The sequence below is a fragment of the Boleophthalmus pectinirostris genome, unplaced genomic scaffold, assembly GCF_026225935.1.
Source record: "Boleophthalmus pectinirostris isolate CB_2022bp ecotype Guang Dong unplaced genomic scaffold, ASM2622593v1 HiC_scaffold_4, whole genome shotgun sequence".
Lineage (NCBI taxonomy): Eukaryota > Metazoa > Chordata > Actinopteri > Gobiiformes > Gobiidae > Boleophthalmus > Boleophthalmus pectinirostris.
The window spans coordinates 401240-414666 of NW_026571353.1; the positions used below are offsets into that span (position 1 = coordinate 401240).

The 13427-nt window shown below is 41.1% G+C and overlaps 2 protein-coding genes across 2 annotated transcripts; both read right to left on the reverse strand.

Moving 5' to 3' along the window:
* Positions 1-686: 686 nt before the first annotated feature.
* ccl19a.1 (chemokine (C-C motif) ligand 19a, tandem duplicate 1) lies at positions 687-5109 on the reverse strand. The gene is made up of 4 exons (XM_020938338.2): positions 4975-5109; positions 3719-3842; positions 2312-2426; positions 687-1748 (listed from the first exon to the last, which is right to left on the reverse strand). Exons 1-4 carry the CDS (start codon positions 5051-5053, stop codon positions 1716-1718), a joined length of 351 nt encoding a protein of 116 aa, XP_020793997.1. The 5' UTR covers positions 5054-5109; the 3' UTR covers positions 687-1715.
* Positions 5110-12152: 7043 nt separating this feature from the next.
* LOC110172515 (C-C motif chemokine 19-like) lies at positions 12153-13427 on the reverse strand. The gene is made up of 3 exons (XM_020938401.2): positions 13148-13427; positions 12876-12993; positions 12153-12357 (listed from the first exon to the last, which is right to left on the reverse strand). Exons 1-3 carry the CDS (start codon positions 13200-13202, stop codon positions 12255-12257), a joined length of 276 nt encoding a protein of 91 aa, XP_020794060.1. The 5' UTR covers positions 13203-13427; the 3' UTR covers positions 12153-12254.

Here is a 13427-nt window from a genome sequence, read left to right on the forward strand (position 1 = left end):
GAGGTTACACACAAGGGCCTGGCTTGTGTCTTTGCCTCAGGCCAAGAATTCTAAACTTTACTCCACAGCAGTTATGGTTGATAATGAGAGTAAGTGCTTTTGCCTTTGTTTGATTTATTCATTATATAAATGTTATAGGCTAAAAGAAGGCAACGTTTTATGTAGAATCCATTTATGAAATCACAGTGAAGCCAAATGGAATAGATTAAAATGAAAATACAAAACAAAAGATTAATAGAAAATACAAAACATACAACCCCCCCCCCTTCCCTATCCCCACCAGGAGATGGCAGCAGGAGTCTACAAACAGGTCAGCTCTGCTTTAGTTCTGGTTTGATGTTGCTGTCGTCGTGTAGTAGTCGTGCTTTAGTCAGAGTTGAGCAGAGCAGCAAAAAATGTACACAAGTAAGAAAAATGTCAATTTATAAAATAATATGACTCAAGTTGAAGTACAGAAATCATATTTGGGGAACATCCTTCTCAAGTACAGTAACTGTAAGAGTCAGGATATAACATCTGACTTATGATTCAAGAGTAGAAGTCATTTCATATTGTAAAGCTTTTGTCACTTGTAGATTTACTGCAACAGGAGGAGTACTGCAACTCTACAATAGAGTAGTTAAGGAGTATGGTGTCTCAAAGCTACTCTGACTACAATTTTCATATAAAGTAAATAAATAAAAAAATTTCATGCATTTTAGGTTTATTATTTTAGGCTCACAAAAATACATACAGTGTGATAGAGACCATAAAAAGTCCAAAGCCTGGACAGTGTCATGTGATATATAAATAAACATTTATTCATAATTTAAGACAAAATCACCAAAAAGAAAACATGCATAATCAAGTCCACAGACAGAAGCTTAGGCATGGACTCCACATTGAGTTCAACCTATGCTACTGTGGTACTCAGTCATATACTACTACTACTACTACTACTGCAGTATTTTTTATTCTGGTGTTTTTACTTCAATAAAGTAATATGGTGAACAAACATCTGAATGGCATTTCTGAATAAATCAGTATTAGAATTGTTATCAAAATCATTTTATTTGATTTAAACATGGTTATGTGGAGTTAATATGATTAAGAGAGATTCAGGAGCTGGACCACACCTCAACCTCTGCTCCAGCCAAACCACAGCTCAGCTCAGCTCACCCACGCCTTCACACTTATCCACAGTCTCTATTTATGTGGCCTGTCCCAACAACACTGTCTGTGTCAGCTCTCCCCCCAGCCGTCACATCTATCACCATCAATAAATATCTTTATCTTATTCCGTTGTTGTAGCGTGGCCCTTGGGTACAGGTCGTGTTTATGAAATTTAGCATCCAAATCTTAAATACAGTTACTTTAAAGGATTTATACAAACGTCACAGTACCTTACTTCCTTTTAACATATTTTGCATGTTTTGGGTTTAGTCCTGGTTTAGTCCTGGTTTAGTCCTGGGTTAGGACTGGCTTAGCCCTGGTTTAGTCCTGGGTTAGGGCTGGTATAGTGGTCTAGTTCTGGTTTAGTGTTGGTTTGAGTCCTGGTTTAGACCTGGCTGGTTAAATCCAGCTGGACCTAGTTTAGCTTTATGTTTGATCACATCTTTCTTATATTCAAGATTCTACATGGCTCATTGTATATACTTCCTCTGTGTACTAAGTACTTTAAACAGGAGCTGTTGTATTCTGGCCTCAGAGCTGCAAACTGACAGGAGGAGAGCTCTTCAGTCATGCTTGACCCTGGAACAGCGCTTCCCCTGGAACACACAGACACAGAACATCACAGCAGTGTCCAGAACCACAGCTCTTGTCACATTCATGCACTACATATGGGTTCATCATGTTTTTATAAATGAGTGTATACAATTTAGTGTGAACAATGTATACAATTTCACACTCAATTTTGATATTTAAGAAATAGACTCAACACTTGATTCGATGTTTGAGTGACCCTTTATTATTAGTCTGTCTACCTCTCCAAAGCACAAAATGCTCTGTTCCACCTTGTGATGTCATAAAGCAGTAGTTTTCAAATGAACAGCTCCTTTTTACTTTAGTTCAGTTTGGCATTTTCAGGGCTGAAGTGATAAAAATTATTCTACTGAAGATGGTTCCACTGTGTTTGTAAAGTACAAACACAGTGGAGCACTTCCTGTATTACCACATGACATCACAAGGGGGCAGAGAGTGTTTTATGTTTGAGAGAAGAGCTAAATCTGCAGGGTGTGTGTGTTAAACAAAACCTGACTCCAGGTGTGTTTGTGATGAGGAAATGACATTAGAAGCTTCTCTTAAAGGATGGTTACAAAAGGGACAATACCTTATAGCCAGTTTTCTTGCAGTGCTTCCTTAGCTTCTCCACGTGGCTCAGGATCTGGTTGAGTTTGGGCTGAGAGGGTGGGACGCACAAGGACCGGCCCTCTCGAGTCACCAAGCTGAGATCAGATGTCAGAGGTCAGGGGTCATGGGTCAGACCAGCACTCTTAAACATTCACAGTATATGTAACTGGAACACGCGACCTGTGTTCCAAACAGGAAGTGAGCATGGGTTTCCAGCTCCAATTGACTTTTTATTGAAAATCCATCACCCTCCCTACTGCAGTGAGCCTCGTCATTTTGGCTTTAAAATGTTCATATTAACCTACTCTACACGATCTCGGTGTTTTCATTTTGTTTCTAAATGAAGATATGATAACAAACCATTTATTTTGTACGACCATAAACGATAAACTTGGTGCCTTCTTTATTACTATTGTTAGCTTGTACGACCATAAATGAAAACAAAAATTCTTAAATTTTTTATTCTTATTAAACGATACACTTTTGTGCCTTCATCAGTAATACTATTAGTTTGTACGACCATAAACGAAAACAAAAAAATCCTTAAATTTTTCATTCTCTTTACTGTTTATTTTGAACGATCTTAAAGGATAAACTCTGTGCCTTCTTCATTGCTGTTGTTGGTTTATACGACCATAAATGAAAACAAAAAATCCTTACATTTTTCATTCTCATTGCTGTTTATTTTATATGATCATAAACGATAAACTTTGTGCCTAGATTAACATTAGTTTGTACGACTACAAACAGAAATATGTTTCTGCATGTATGTATGTATGTATATGTTGTTATGCATATGTGTGTAAACATTTATATTGAGTTTGTCTACTGGATATCTATGATGTGTATATGTATGTTTATATGTACATATGTGTGTACAAGTGTGTGTACTTGTATATATATGTGGATATGTTTTTGTATATATGTGGGTATATATTTTTTTGCAAATGACAGGTGATCACTCCAAAGGTGATTAAAAAAGAAAAAAAGTGAACCACGTGATTATGTAAAACAATTGGGGTAGGACTCCTTAAGATTTTTAAACTTCATCCTCCTCCTTTTGAGCACCAGGTCCCAAATATGTTATGTATATATCACTATTTTTGTTATTGTTTTTGAATTTTGTTGTACCTGGCTCAAACAAAGAAATAAATGAAATGAAACCAATCAGACCAGTCCCTGAGGTCGCTCCCATGAGCATTAGCATCACCTTTGATTGACAGAGTTATCACCAACTGCCTTGCTCCTCATTGGCTCTTTGGTTGCTATGATACTTGTGATCAAAATTCCAGAGCTTCAGTTGACTGGAGGATGCAGTGGGTGACGTCACACTCGTTTAGTCCACTTTACACAGTCTACAGTCCCAAACCATAAATGTGGTACTCACATGACGGCATCGATGGCACAGCCCTGTCCCGCCACCTGCACCCAGTAGTCCACCACAGCTGCCTTAGGGACTTCCTTGCTCCTCACCTGCAGACAGCAGTCCATGGCAATCTGTCCCACAGCCACTGAAACAGGAGACAGGGAGAAGACAGGTGAGAGGAGGCACGTGAGAGACGTTGGGTGAGACAGGAGACAGAGTGAAAGACAGGTGAGAGAAGACATGTGAGACAGGAGACAGAGTGAAAGACAGGTGAGAGAAGACATGTGAGAGGAGACGTTGTGAGGACAGGTGAGAGAGGGCAAGTGAGACAGGAGACAGAGGAGAGGAGGGTGAGACAGGAGACAGAGGAGAGGACGTGAGACAGGAGACAGAAGGGGAAGACAGGTGAGACAGGAGACAGAGGAAAGGACGTGAGACAGGAGACAGAGGAGAGGACAGTGAGACAGGAGACAGAGGAGAGGACAGTGAGACAGGAGACAGAAGGGGAGGACAGGTGAGACAGGAGACAGAGGAGAGGACGTAAGACAGGAGACAGAGGAGAGGACAGTGAGACAGGAGACAGAAGGGGAGGACAGGTGAGACAGGAGACAGAGGAGATGACGTGAGACAGGAGACAGAGGAGAGGACAGTGAGACAGGAGACAGAAGGGGAGGACAGGTGAGACAGGAGACAGAGGAGATGACGTGAGACAGGAGACAGAGGAGAGGACGGTGAGACAGGAGACAGAGCAGAGGACAGGAGACAGAGGGGAGGACAGCTGAGACAGGAGACAGAGGAGAGGACAGTGAGACAGGAGACAGAAGGGGAGGACAGGTGAGACAGGAGACAGAGGAGAGGACAGTGAGACAGGAGACAGAGGAGAGGACAGTGAGACAGGAGACAGAGGAGAGGACAGTGAGACAGGAGACAGAGGAGAGGACAGGTGAGAGAGGATAGGCAAGAGAGGACACCAGGGAGAAGACAGGTGAGAGAGGACATCATTAGAAGAGCAGAGAGAGGAGGACAGAGACAGGGATCTAAGAACAGGGCACCAGGGAGGACATCAGTGTGAAGAGACCTAAGAGAGGACATGACCTTAGAGAAAGCAAACATAAGAGAGGACAGAAGACATGTGAGAGAGGACACCAGAGACATGAGAGAGGGTATTAGAGACAGGACAGAAGAGAGGACATGAGAGAGAGGACACATTAATTAGGCAAGAGACAAGAGAGAGCTCAAAAAGAGGACATGATGAGAAGAGCGGACAGAGGACTGACCTGAGCAGCAGCAGCACACTGTGAGGACAAAGACGAGGAGGGCGAAGGGGACACGGGGGACGTGGACAGAAGCAGACATGTTGTGTGGGACAGAGCTGATACACAGTGACCAGTCTCTCACTGTCCTCCTCTTATACTCTGTGGACACTTTCACTTTCACTTCCTGTGCAGCTGTGCCATCCCCGCGGAGCCACAAATACACGCCCACTCTCACACACACTGGTTTTACATGCTTCCTGGGGACATTAAATGAACTGATTTTATTTCTTGGAAACTGATCGAGAGTCTAAAGGAACAGAACAGAACAGAGCAGATCTCCAGGCAGCTGATCTTTCCTGAGTCCTACCAGGAAGTAACATTATACACAGTGTTGGGAAGGTGACTTTTAAAATGTATTCCTCTACAGATTACAGATTACACACACCAAAATGTAATTTGTAACGTAATCCATTAAATTACTTAAAGTGAGTAACGTAATCTGAATATTTTGGATTACTTGGTTTGCTGTAGAGAAGCAAAGACCAGGATATCGTAACATAAGATGTTTTGTCTGCTAAAAGAAAATAAAAAGCCCAGACTTTACTTAAACAAATTAAAAATATTATTGATAGAAGAGGAGGAGACACGTCCACGCAGCATGATTTAGTCCTGTTAAATCCTGTTTGAGACATAGTTTAGACCTGGTTTAGACCTGGGTTTAGACCTGGTTTAGACCTGGTTTAGACCTGGTTTAGACCTGGTTTAATGTTTAGTGTGAATTACCGAAAAAAAAAAAGGGGGGGATATAGCCCAAAATGTGAAAATACCTCTGTGTAATCCATTTATTTCAACAAAGTAACTGTAATCCAATTACCACTCATTGAAACAGTAACTGTAACCGAAAACAGTTACTCATAATTTGTACTCTGATTACGTAAATCCGGTACATGTAATCTGTTACTCCCCAACACTGATTATACACCGCAATGACAAAAGTAGAAAATACCACAGATAATGTTTGGTTAAATCTGTGTCTAATATAATGATGTTTACCATGTTTAGGTGAAATGACTTTAACCTGATAAAATAGTCACAATTTAAAAAGGTTTCAGAAGAAGCTCTTCCTGGCCTTTCTGTGTGGAGTTTGCGTGTTTCTCTCCGTGTCTGGATGAGTTTCCTCCGGGCGCTCCGGTTTCCCCCATCAACCCAAAACATGCTCCAGGTCTCCAAGAACAGCTGATAGTCAAGGTCAATTAAAAACAATCAATCAGTGAACCTGCCCAGGGACGACAGGTGGAAATGAGCACTGAAGCTACAACCTGATGTACAATGCATCTCTCCTGTTAAGGTTAATGCAAAAATTGTGCGCTGTCCCTGTCTCAAATAAATAAATAAAATAACAGAAAATTTAAAAAATACACAGTAGATCCAGCTCAGTGGTGCTCTTTGGGAAGGGAAGTCAGTACAAAGATGCAAAAAACCCAAAGCACTCACTGATTAAAATAAAATGCCTTTATTAGTTTACAGCATGTCTTAATGGACAATTTACAACTTTCCTCAGGGAATGACATGCCATTAAGACATGCCGTAAATTAATAAAGGCATTTTATTTTAACCAGTGAATGCCTTGGGTTTTTTGCATCTTTTTATAGTCACTACTTACTTTATCCTAAGCCTTAATCAGATCTTAATCACTTGACCTGAATTTTAAATCCAGGATTTACGTGACAGGGCTTGTTTTATACAAATAAAAAGTCCTCGTAATGTGTGAAATACCTGACCACACACACTCCCTGTAATGGCCCAAGGCCAAACTCTGTGAATACTGCTCTGAGACTGTCTAAGAGCAGTACACCCACTGTCTGTACTTGGCTGCACCCCTGTCGGAGCACCCATGGGTGTTTTGTCTCCTCACGTGGACATGCAGGATTTACCAGAAGAGCAGTAGTTTGTGAGAAGGCTCCTGTGAGCTTTCGTTTCAGTGTGTGGATTTCCCCTCGCTGTGGGAGCGACACTGACCTGCACGCCCTGGGAACAAACTGCAGTGTCAGGAGAGTGCACACAGAGGTCACACCAACACAACCAACACACACTTTATTTACACTTCTACAACATGGATTTTGTCTTCTCTTGACATGTTTATAGAGTGAGGAAGCCTTCAAAAAAGAGACAATATAGCAAAATAAATAAAACAATTTAAGTAAAAGAACAATATTACACAAAAGAGATTCTTGTTAGAATGATTTTAGCTCCTCAAAAACAGAGATGGAGTTGTGTTTTGTTTACACATGTTTGAGTGACTCTTTATTTTCAGTCTGTCTACATCTCCAAAGCTTCAAATGTTCTGTTTCACCTCATGATGTCATGTGGTGGTAGTTTTCATATTTTCAACAAACCTTTAGTTCAGTAGAGATTGGAAATTCCAGAGCTGAAATCATCTGAAAGATTCTAGTTCCATACGCCATAAGGCTACATAACGCTTCACTATCATTTGAATTACTGATATTATTGTCATTATTATTAAATATTGTTGCTGCCTGAAAAATTAATTTCCTTTGGGTTAAGTATTATTGATCTATAAAAGTGTCATCAAAAACGTTTCTAAATTGAGTTAAAAAATAAGTAGTAATTATAGGCTAGTATTGTGAGTAGTATTTTTATGTGTACTTTTAAAATGTATTAAAGTGCAATTCTGACAGCAGTACTTACATCACTTAAACTTATATTTTGACAGCTTAAGTACAAATTAAGCACAAATTAGTGCTATCACAATACTAAAATTTCAAACTCGATTTTGACATTCAACCACAATGATAGTAAAAACATCTTTAGACAATAGAATGGGATTTTCAACATTAATGGTAGTACATCCTTTTTAATTTCCTTGGGGCCTTATATTTATGTAATCCTTCAGTGGTGCAGTAGGTTCCACAGTGGTCCATGTGTGTATTCTATAGGCAAGTTTCATTGTTGACAAAAGCGCGCGTTGCATGCTGGGAATTATTTTGGTCGGCGGCAAGAAACACTAATTCAACATGACGGACGGAGCAAAAAAGCATGTAAAGGGTATTGATCCCGGTTATTTATCTACTCTAACGGCAGAGGACCCAAGACCATTTGACCAGAAACTGGTCATAAACATTGACGGACGCCAAATCACCCTTTTCAACCCCGACAAAAGGTGGACCAAACCAAATTTCTGGTCTGAATCGCCAACTACCTGGACAAATGTTCACTTGGGTGATATCCACAATGACTTGGTGGAAACTCCTGGGCCATTCACAGCAGAAAAGATGAAAACCTCCAAGAGTCTCGATGTGTTGTTGAACTTGTTGGAGTCCGTGATTTGTTAGGATTTTCTACGTTTGCTCTGCAGATGTTTGAAAGACATTTAATTCGCCGTTAGTGGTTCTTTTCACTCAGAAAAAAATACATTTTCCTTCTTCCATGCTTCTATTTGTGCATCCGATAATGCAGCAGGAATGTACCATTATCGGGGAGAAATACGCAAGGTTACGCACTGTGTTTGACGCTACCGTGTTTCTTGCCTCCGACCAAAATATTTCCCAGCATGCAAAGCGAGCTTTTAATAACAATGACGTCAGCTGAAACTCGCCTATTCTATGTGCTCTGATACTTGTTCTGATACAGCTCCAGATCATTCTAAACACATTCAGGAAAGATTAATTTCTGTCCTGTCAATGGGACGTTTAGTATCGATACCAGCTCAAACTAATATCTATTTTCAGTACTAGATTTAATAGTCGTAGTATCTGATTTTCAATAGTTTTGACAATCCTGGTACAAATTTCCATGACTCTTTCCACTGGTTAAACGCAAACCACCACAATACACTGGTAGATGTAAAATGTCTTAGTAATAGAAACTGGTCCATGTACTTTCATTTCTCAGTAAAGCCTGCTGAAATGCTCGCGTCATTGTGAAACTGAAGCAGGCGCACTAGTCTGGGTTTTGTTCACAGCTGAAAAACTTGTTAAACCTGTGGCCACCACTGTAAGATGTATTGTGTGTATTATCACTGCATTTTCCAGCCATTTCCGTACAAACAGAAACAGTAGCCAGAAATTGTCAAGGTAACAATAATGTTACTTCAAAATAATATTACTCAAGTAGAAGTACAAAGGAGTCCAAAAAAATTACTCAAGTAAGAGTAAAAAGGTAAAACAAACAAAAGGAGATTTGAGTCACTCTTACTTCCTTTATTTAGGCCAAGGGGACATGCTGGAGTGTTTGCAACTGACGTGAGGAAAAACACCAAAAACGCATCAGGACAACACATGCCACAGACTAGTGTGAGAATCAACAAAATAAAGGACTCTTGCTGGCTACTCTTGTGCTGTTGTATGTACTACATGGTCTCACTTACACTAAGAATGTGAATAAATCTGTTTAAATATCAGTGTTAATACAAAGCAGCTCATTAGATTCACACTGATACATTTACAGCACAGCAGGACTCAGTCTGAGGAGGTTTCATTCAGGCCTGGGGAGTTTGTATTTTTTATCCAAAAGGTTTCACTTTGACTCAGTTTCAGTCTGTTCCCGCTGCAGTATTTCTGGGGATGACCTCCATGACTTTAAGAAAGCTCATGTTGTACCCAGAGGATTTGAAATGTAGTGCTCTTGGGTCACTGGGGTTTTGTGTTTGGATAAAATACTTGTGTCTCTTGACTCTCGTGAACTTTTAGTCACAGCTTTTAGTTTCAGTTCTCATGCTGCTACGTCCTTAAAACCTGCAGTTGACCTTTGTTTCATTCATAAATATTTGAGTAATTAGTATGTCTATATCTCCAAAGCTGCAAACGCTTTGTTCCACGTTATGATGTCATGAAGTTGTAGTTTTCAAGTGAACAGCTCCTTTTAGCTTTTGTTCAGTAGAGATCAGCAAATCCAGGGCTAAATCAGCCAAATTGTTCTAGTGAGGGTGTGTGTACTGTAGTTTAAAGACACAGTGGAACACTTCATTTATTAAGACATGACTTCTCAAGGTGGAACATTACATTTTCTAAGATAAACTCTGCCTAAATCCGCTGGGTTTGTATGTTAAACATGTGTAAAACACAACTCCAGATATGTTCTGGATGAGGAAACTAAAACTAAAATAATGTAATATGGGCTCTTTAATATATTGTTAGTTAATCCAGGGTAGAAACAGCAATAACTGTATGGCAGTGCAGCCATATATTATGTGGGTGAAGTTATAGTTCACAAAATGACATCAGTGAAATGTTCTTACTGGAGCTTATGAACAGTAGCCTCAGTAGTTGCAGGTTTCACATCCGTGGGTTGAGGGGAGACTGTGTTATTTTGAAACAGCTGGTCAGAGCTCTTTTCTCTGGAAAGACAGGGGAAGTGTTGGGTCACTGTGGAGGATGTCCCAGTTTGTATTAAAATCTGTTCAATACTGTAATGTGGAGAGTAAAAAAGTATTTGAGAACATTACTACTCAAGTAAGAGTAACTTAAAGAGTAACAGTCGGGACGTAACATCTGATTTTTAATTTGAAGTTAATGTAATGTGAAGGACAAAGCATGAAAAAATGCACAAAATCTGTTATTTTCAAAGAACAGACACACAAAATGAGATAAATCAAATCATATCTGAAGGAGCGCTGCAAGAAATTCAAAAGTTCAAATAATTTCATATTGTCAACACAAAGTTTTTGTCACTTTTCTTGTTCTGATATAACTCCAGATCATTCTAAAGCCATTCAGGAAAGGTTCATTTCTTACCTGTCAATGGGACATTTAGTATCGATGCCTGCTCAAATGAGTATCTAGTTTTGAATACTGTAGTACAAATTTCCATGACTCTTTCCACTGGTTAAACGTAAAGCACAACAATATACTGGTAGATGTAAAATGCCTTAATAATAGAAACTGGTCCATTTACTTTCATTATCATTTACTATTGTCAACATAATTAAAGCTTTTGTCATTTTAGACTCAGTGTGACGGGGAACCACAATTTTTACTCAAGTACTGTTCCTTAAGATAATTAAAAGTAGGAGTAAAAGTACGTGATAAGAAAAGTACTCTGGAAAGTACAATTTCTTTTGAAAGTAAATGTAACTACCCCGTTCTGTAAAGAAACTATAAAAGTGTCATTGCTTTTACACTCCTGGGTCAAAGTCTAAACTGCACAAGTGGAAAGACAAACAGCTCCATCCTCCAGACTGTGACTCTCTATTCACCAACATCAGAGATGATTTATTTATTGAATATGGACATAGCAGTTACGCTGGATTAGACCAGATGTATCATTTTAAATGTTTAAAACAATAGGGCCCATATGCCCATAGGCCCTTTTAAGGGGTTTTACAGAAGTGTTAACATTTGTACACAACAGTAACAGAAGACATAAGACAGACAGACATTTCAAACAACTTCAAACTGACAGCACATTTTCAGAGTCCTGTTGAGCATGTTTGGGTCAGTGTGTAGTTTGAGGTCAGCCTGAAGAGATTCCACAGCTGGGCCCTTTCATATCTGGAACTCCACAGCCCCTGCACTGACGGACACTCTGCTGTGAGGTCTGGAGCCTTGACTCCAGACAAACCAGAGAACAAGTATTTAGACACTGATTAATTAGATCTTTTATAAGATGTTGTGCTGATTTTCAGTTCCTGGTTTCATATCTGCCAGAAGGGGACAAAGACAAAAAGACACAGAGGCCTTTCTCACATTGCACTTGACTTTTCCCACACGGCACATTACTTTTCCCATAGTGCACATGGCTTTTCCCATAGTGCACATGGCTTTTCCCATAGTGCACCGGACCTGATGACTCTCCAGAGGCTGTAGAAGACATGTCCCCACTCAGAACACATCCAAGACACGTGTGCTACACACTTGATGTACTTTGTACACTTAAGTTGAGCGTCAAATGGACTCTTTGGAGCTTTTAAACCTGTTCTAATGTTCCTTCATCACCGACTTCTACCCATGTTGTATTTCTATTGATTCATGCTTGTTTGAGTAATCCTGTATTGTCCTGCAGTTGAGACTTGAGTGCTCAGAACATTTCACTTTTCACCTACCCCCTATCCCCTCCCATAACTCTGCACTCACTCTGATTTTTCAGAATATTCAGAGTTGGATCATTTGTGTCACATTATCCTTTATCAACAATAACAACACTTCTGCACAGTGTTACAGTTCAAAGAACACATGAGGCTGTTCCACAGGACACAGGTACAAACTTTTATTAAAAACACAGTGGTTATATTCAGTGTGTTTGAATCAGGCGACACACACATTTGGACTTGAGCACAGCTCCATCTACGGCTGCTGTCTCTGGTCCACCACCCTCATGAGTCTCTGCACCCATGGGTGTCCCTCTGGGTGGGGCAGGCACAGGCGTCTACCAGCTTTCATCTGGACCCTGAACAAAACACACAGTTAGACTGGCCCCTGACAGCACACACACAGACACACACACACACACACACGCATGCACGCACAAACACACGCACGCATGCACACACACACACACACACACACACACACACACACACACACACACACACACACACGTGCGCATGCACACACACACACACACACACAACACGCACACGCAAACACAAACACATGCACACACACACACACCAACACACACACGCATGCATGCACACACACACACACACACACACACACACGTGCGCACGCACACACACACACACGCACACACACACAAACACGCACACGCAAACACAAACACATGCACACACACACACACCAACACACACACACGCAAACACATGCACACACACACCAACACACACACACACAAACACATGCACACACACCCCTACACACACACACACACCCCTACACACACACACGCAAACACACACACAATTAGACTGGCACTTGAGAGCACACACATACACACACACTTACACAGTGGCGTTGATGGCACAGCCTCTCCCCGCCTCCTGCAATTTGTAGCTGTGGATAAGTCTTGCAGGTAGGGGGCGCTGCTGGGCCACACTGAGACAACAGTCCTGAGGGACCTCAGCTGCAGAGAACACAGAGACCCTTTAGAATGACACTTGAGCAATAATACTGCAGGAGCCTAAACATGAGCACAATGCCAATGGGCCTATGCATCTAATGCATTCAGGTGTCCAGCTGTCAGTCAGAGTGGTAAGTGTGTATTGTGCAGGTCTCACCTGAGCAGAGAGCAGCACACAGCAGCACAAGCAACATACACACTCTGAGGTCCATGGGGCTAGAGCTGGTGGTAGATGAAGGAGGTTGACTGGCAGTGGTGGGAATGCTGGTGGAGGTGACCTGAGGAGGTGGGCTGCAGGCTGCAGTCTCAGGCTGGTGGTGGTAGTTTGCTGTGGTGACTCGAGGTTGCAGGCTGCAGGCTGCTGGTAGTGGAGCTGGTGGTTTGCTGATGGAGGTGCGGTGAAGTGTGTCTGGAGGTGTCTAGAGCTTTGAGCTGAT

Coding starts and splice junctions, on each gene's coding strand:
- LOC110172515 (XM_020938401.2), bottom strand. CDS start 13,202: ATGGACCTCAGAGTGTGTATGTTGCTTGTGCTGCTGTGTGCTGCTCTC. Junction 12,994..13,147: donor GTGTGCTGCTCTCTGCTCAG/GTGAGACCTGCA, acceptor TGTTCTCTGCAG/CTGAGGTCCCTCAGGACTGT. Junction 12,358..12,875: donor TGTGCCATCAACGCCACTGT/GTAAGTGTGTGT, acceptor TGTTTTGTTCAG/GGTCCAGATGAAAGCTGGTA.
- ccl19a.1 (XM_020938338.2), bottom strand. CDS start 5,053: ATGTCTGCTTCTGTCCACGTCCCCCGTGTCCCCTTCGCCCTCCTCGTC. Junction 2,427..3,718: donor TGTGCCATCGATGCCGTCAT/GTGAGTACCACA, acceptor ATCTGATCTCAG/CTTGGTGACTCGAGAGGGCC. Junction 1,749..2,311: donor GCAAGAAAACTGGCTATAAG/GTATTGTCCCTT, acceptor TGTGTGTTCCAG/GGGAAGCGCTGTTCCAGGGT.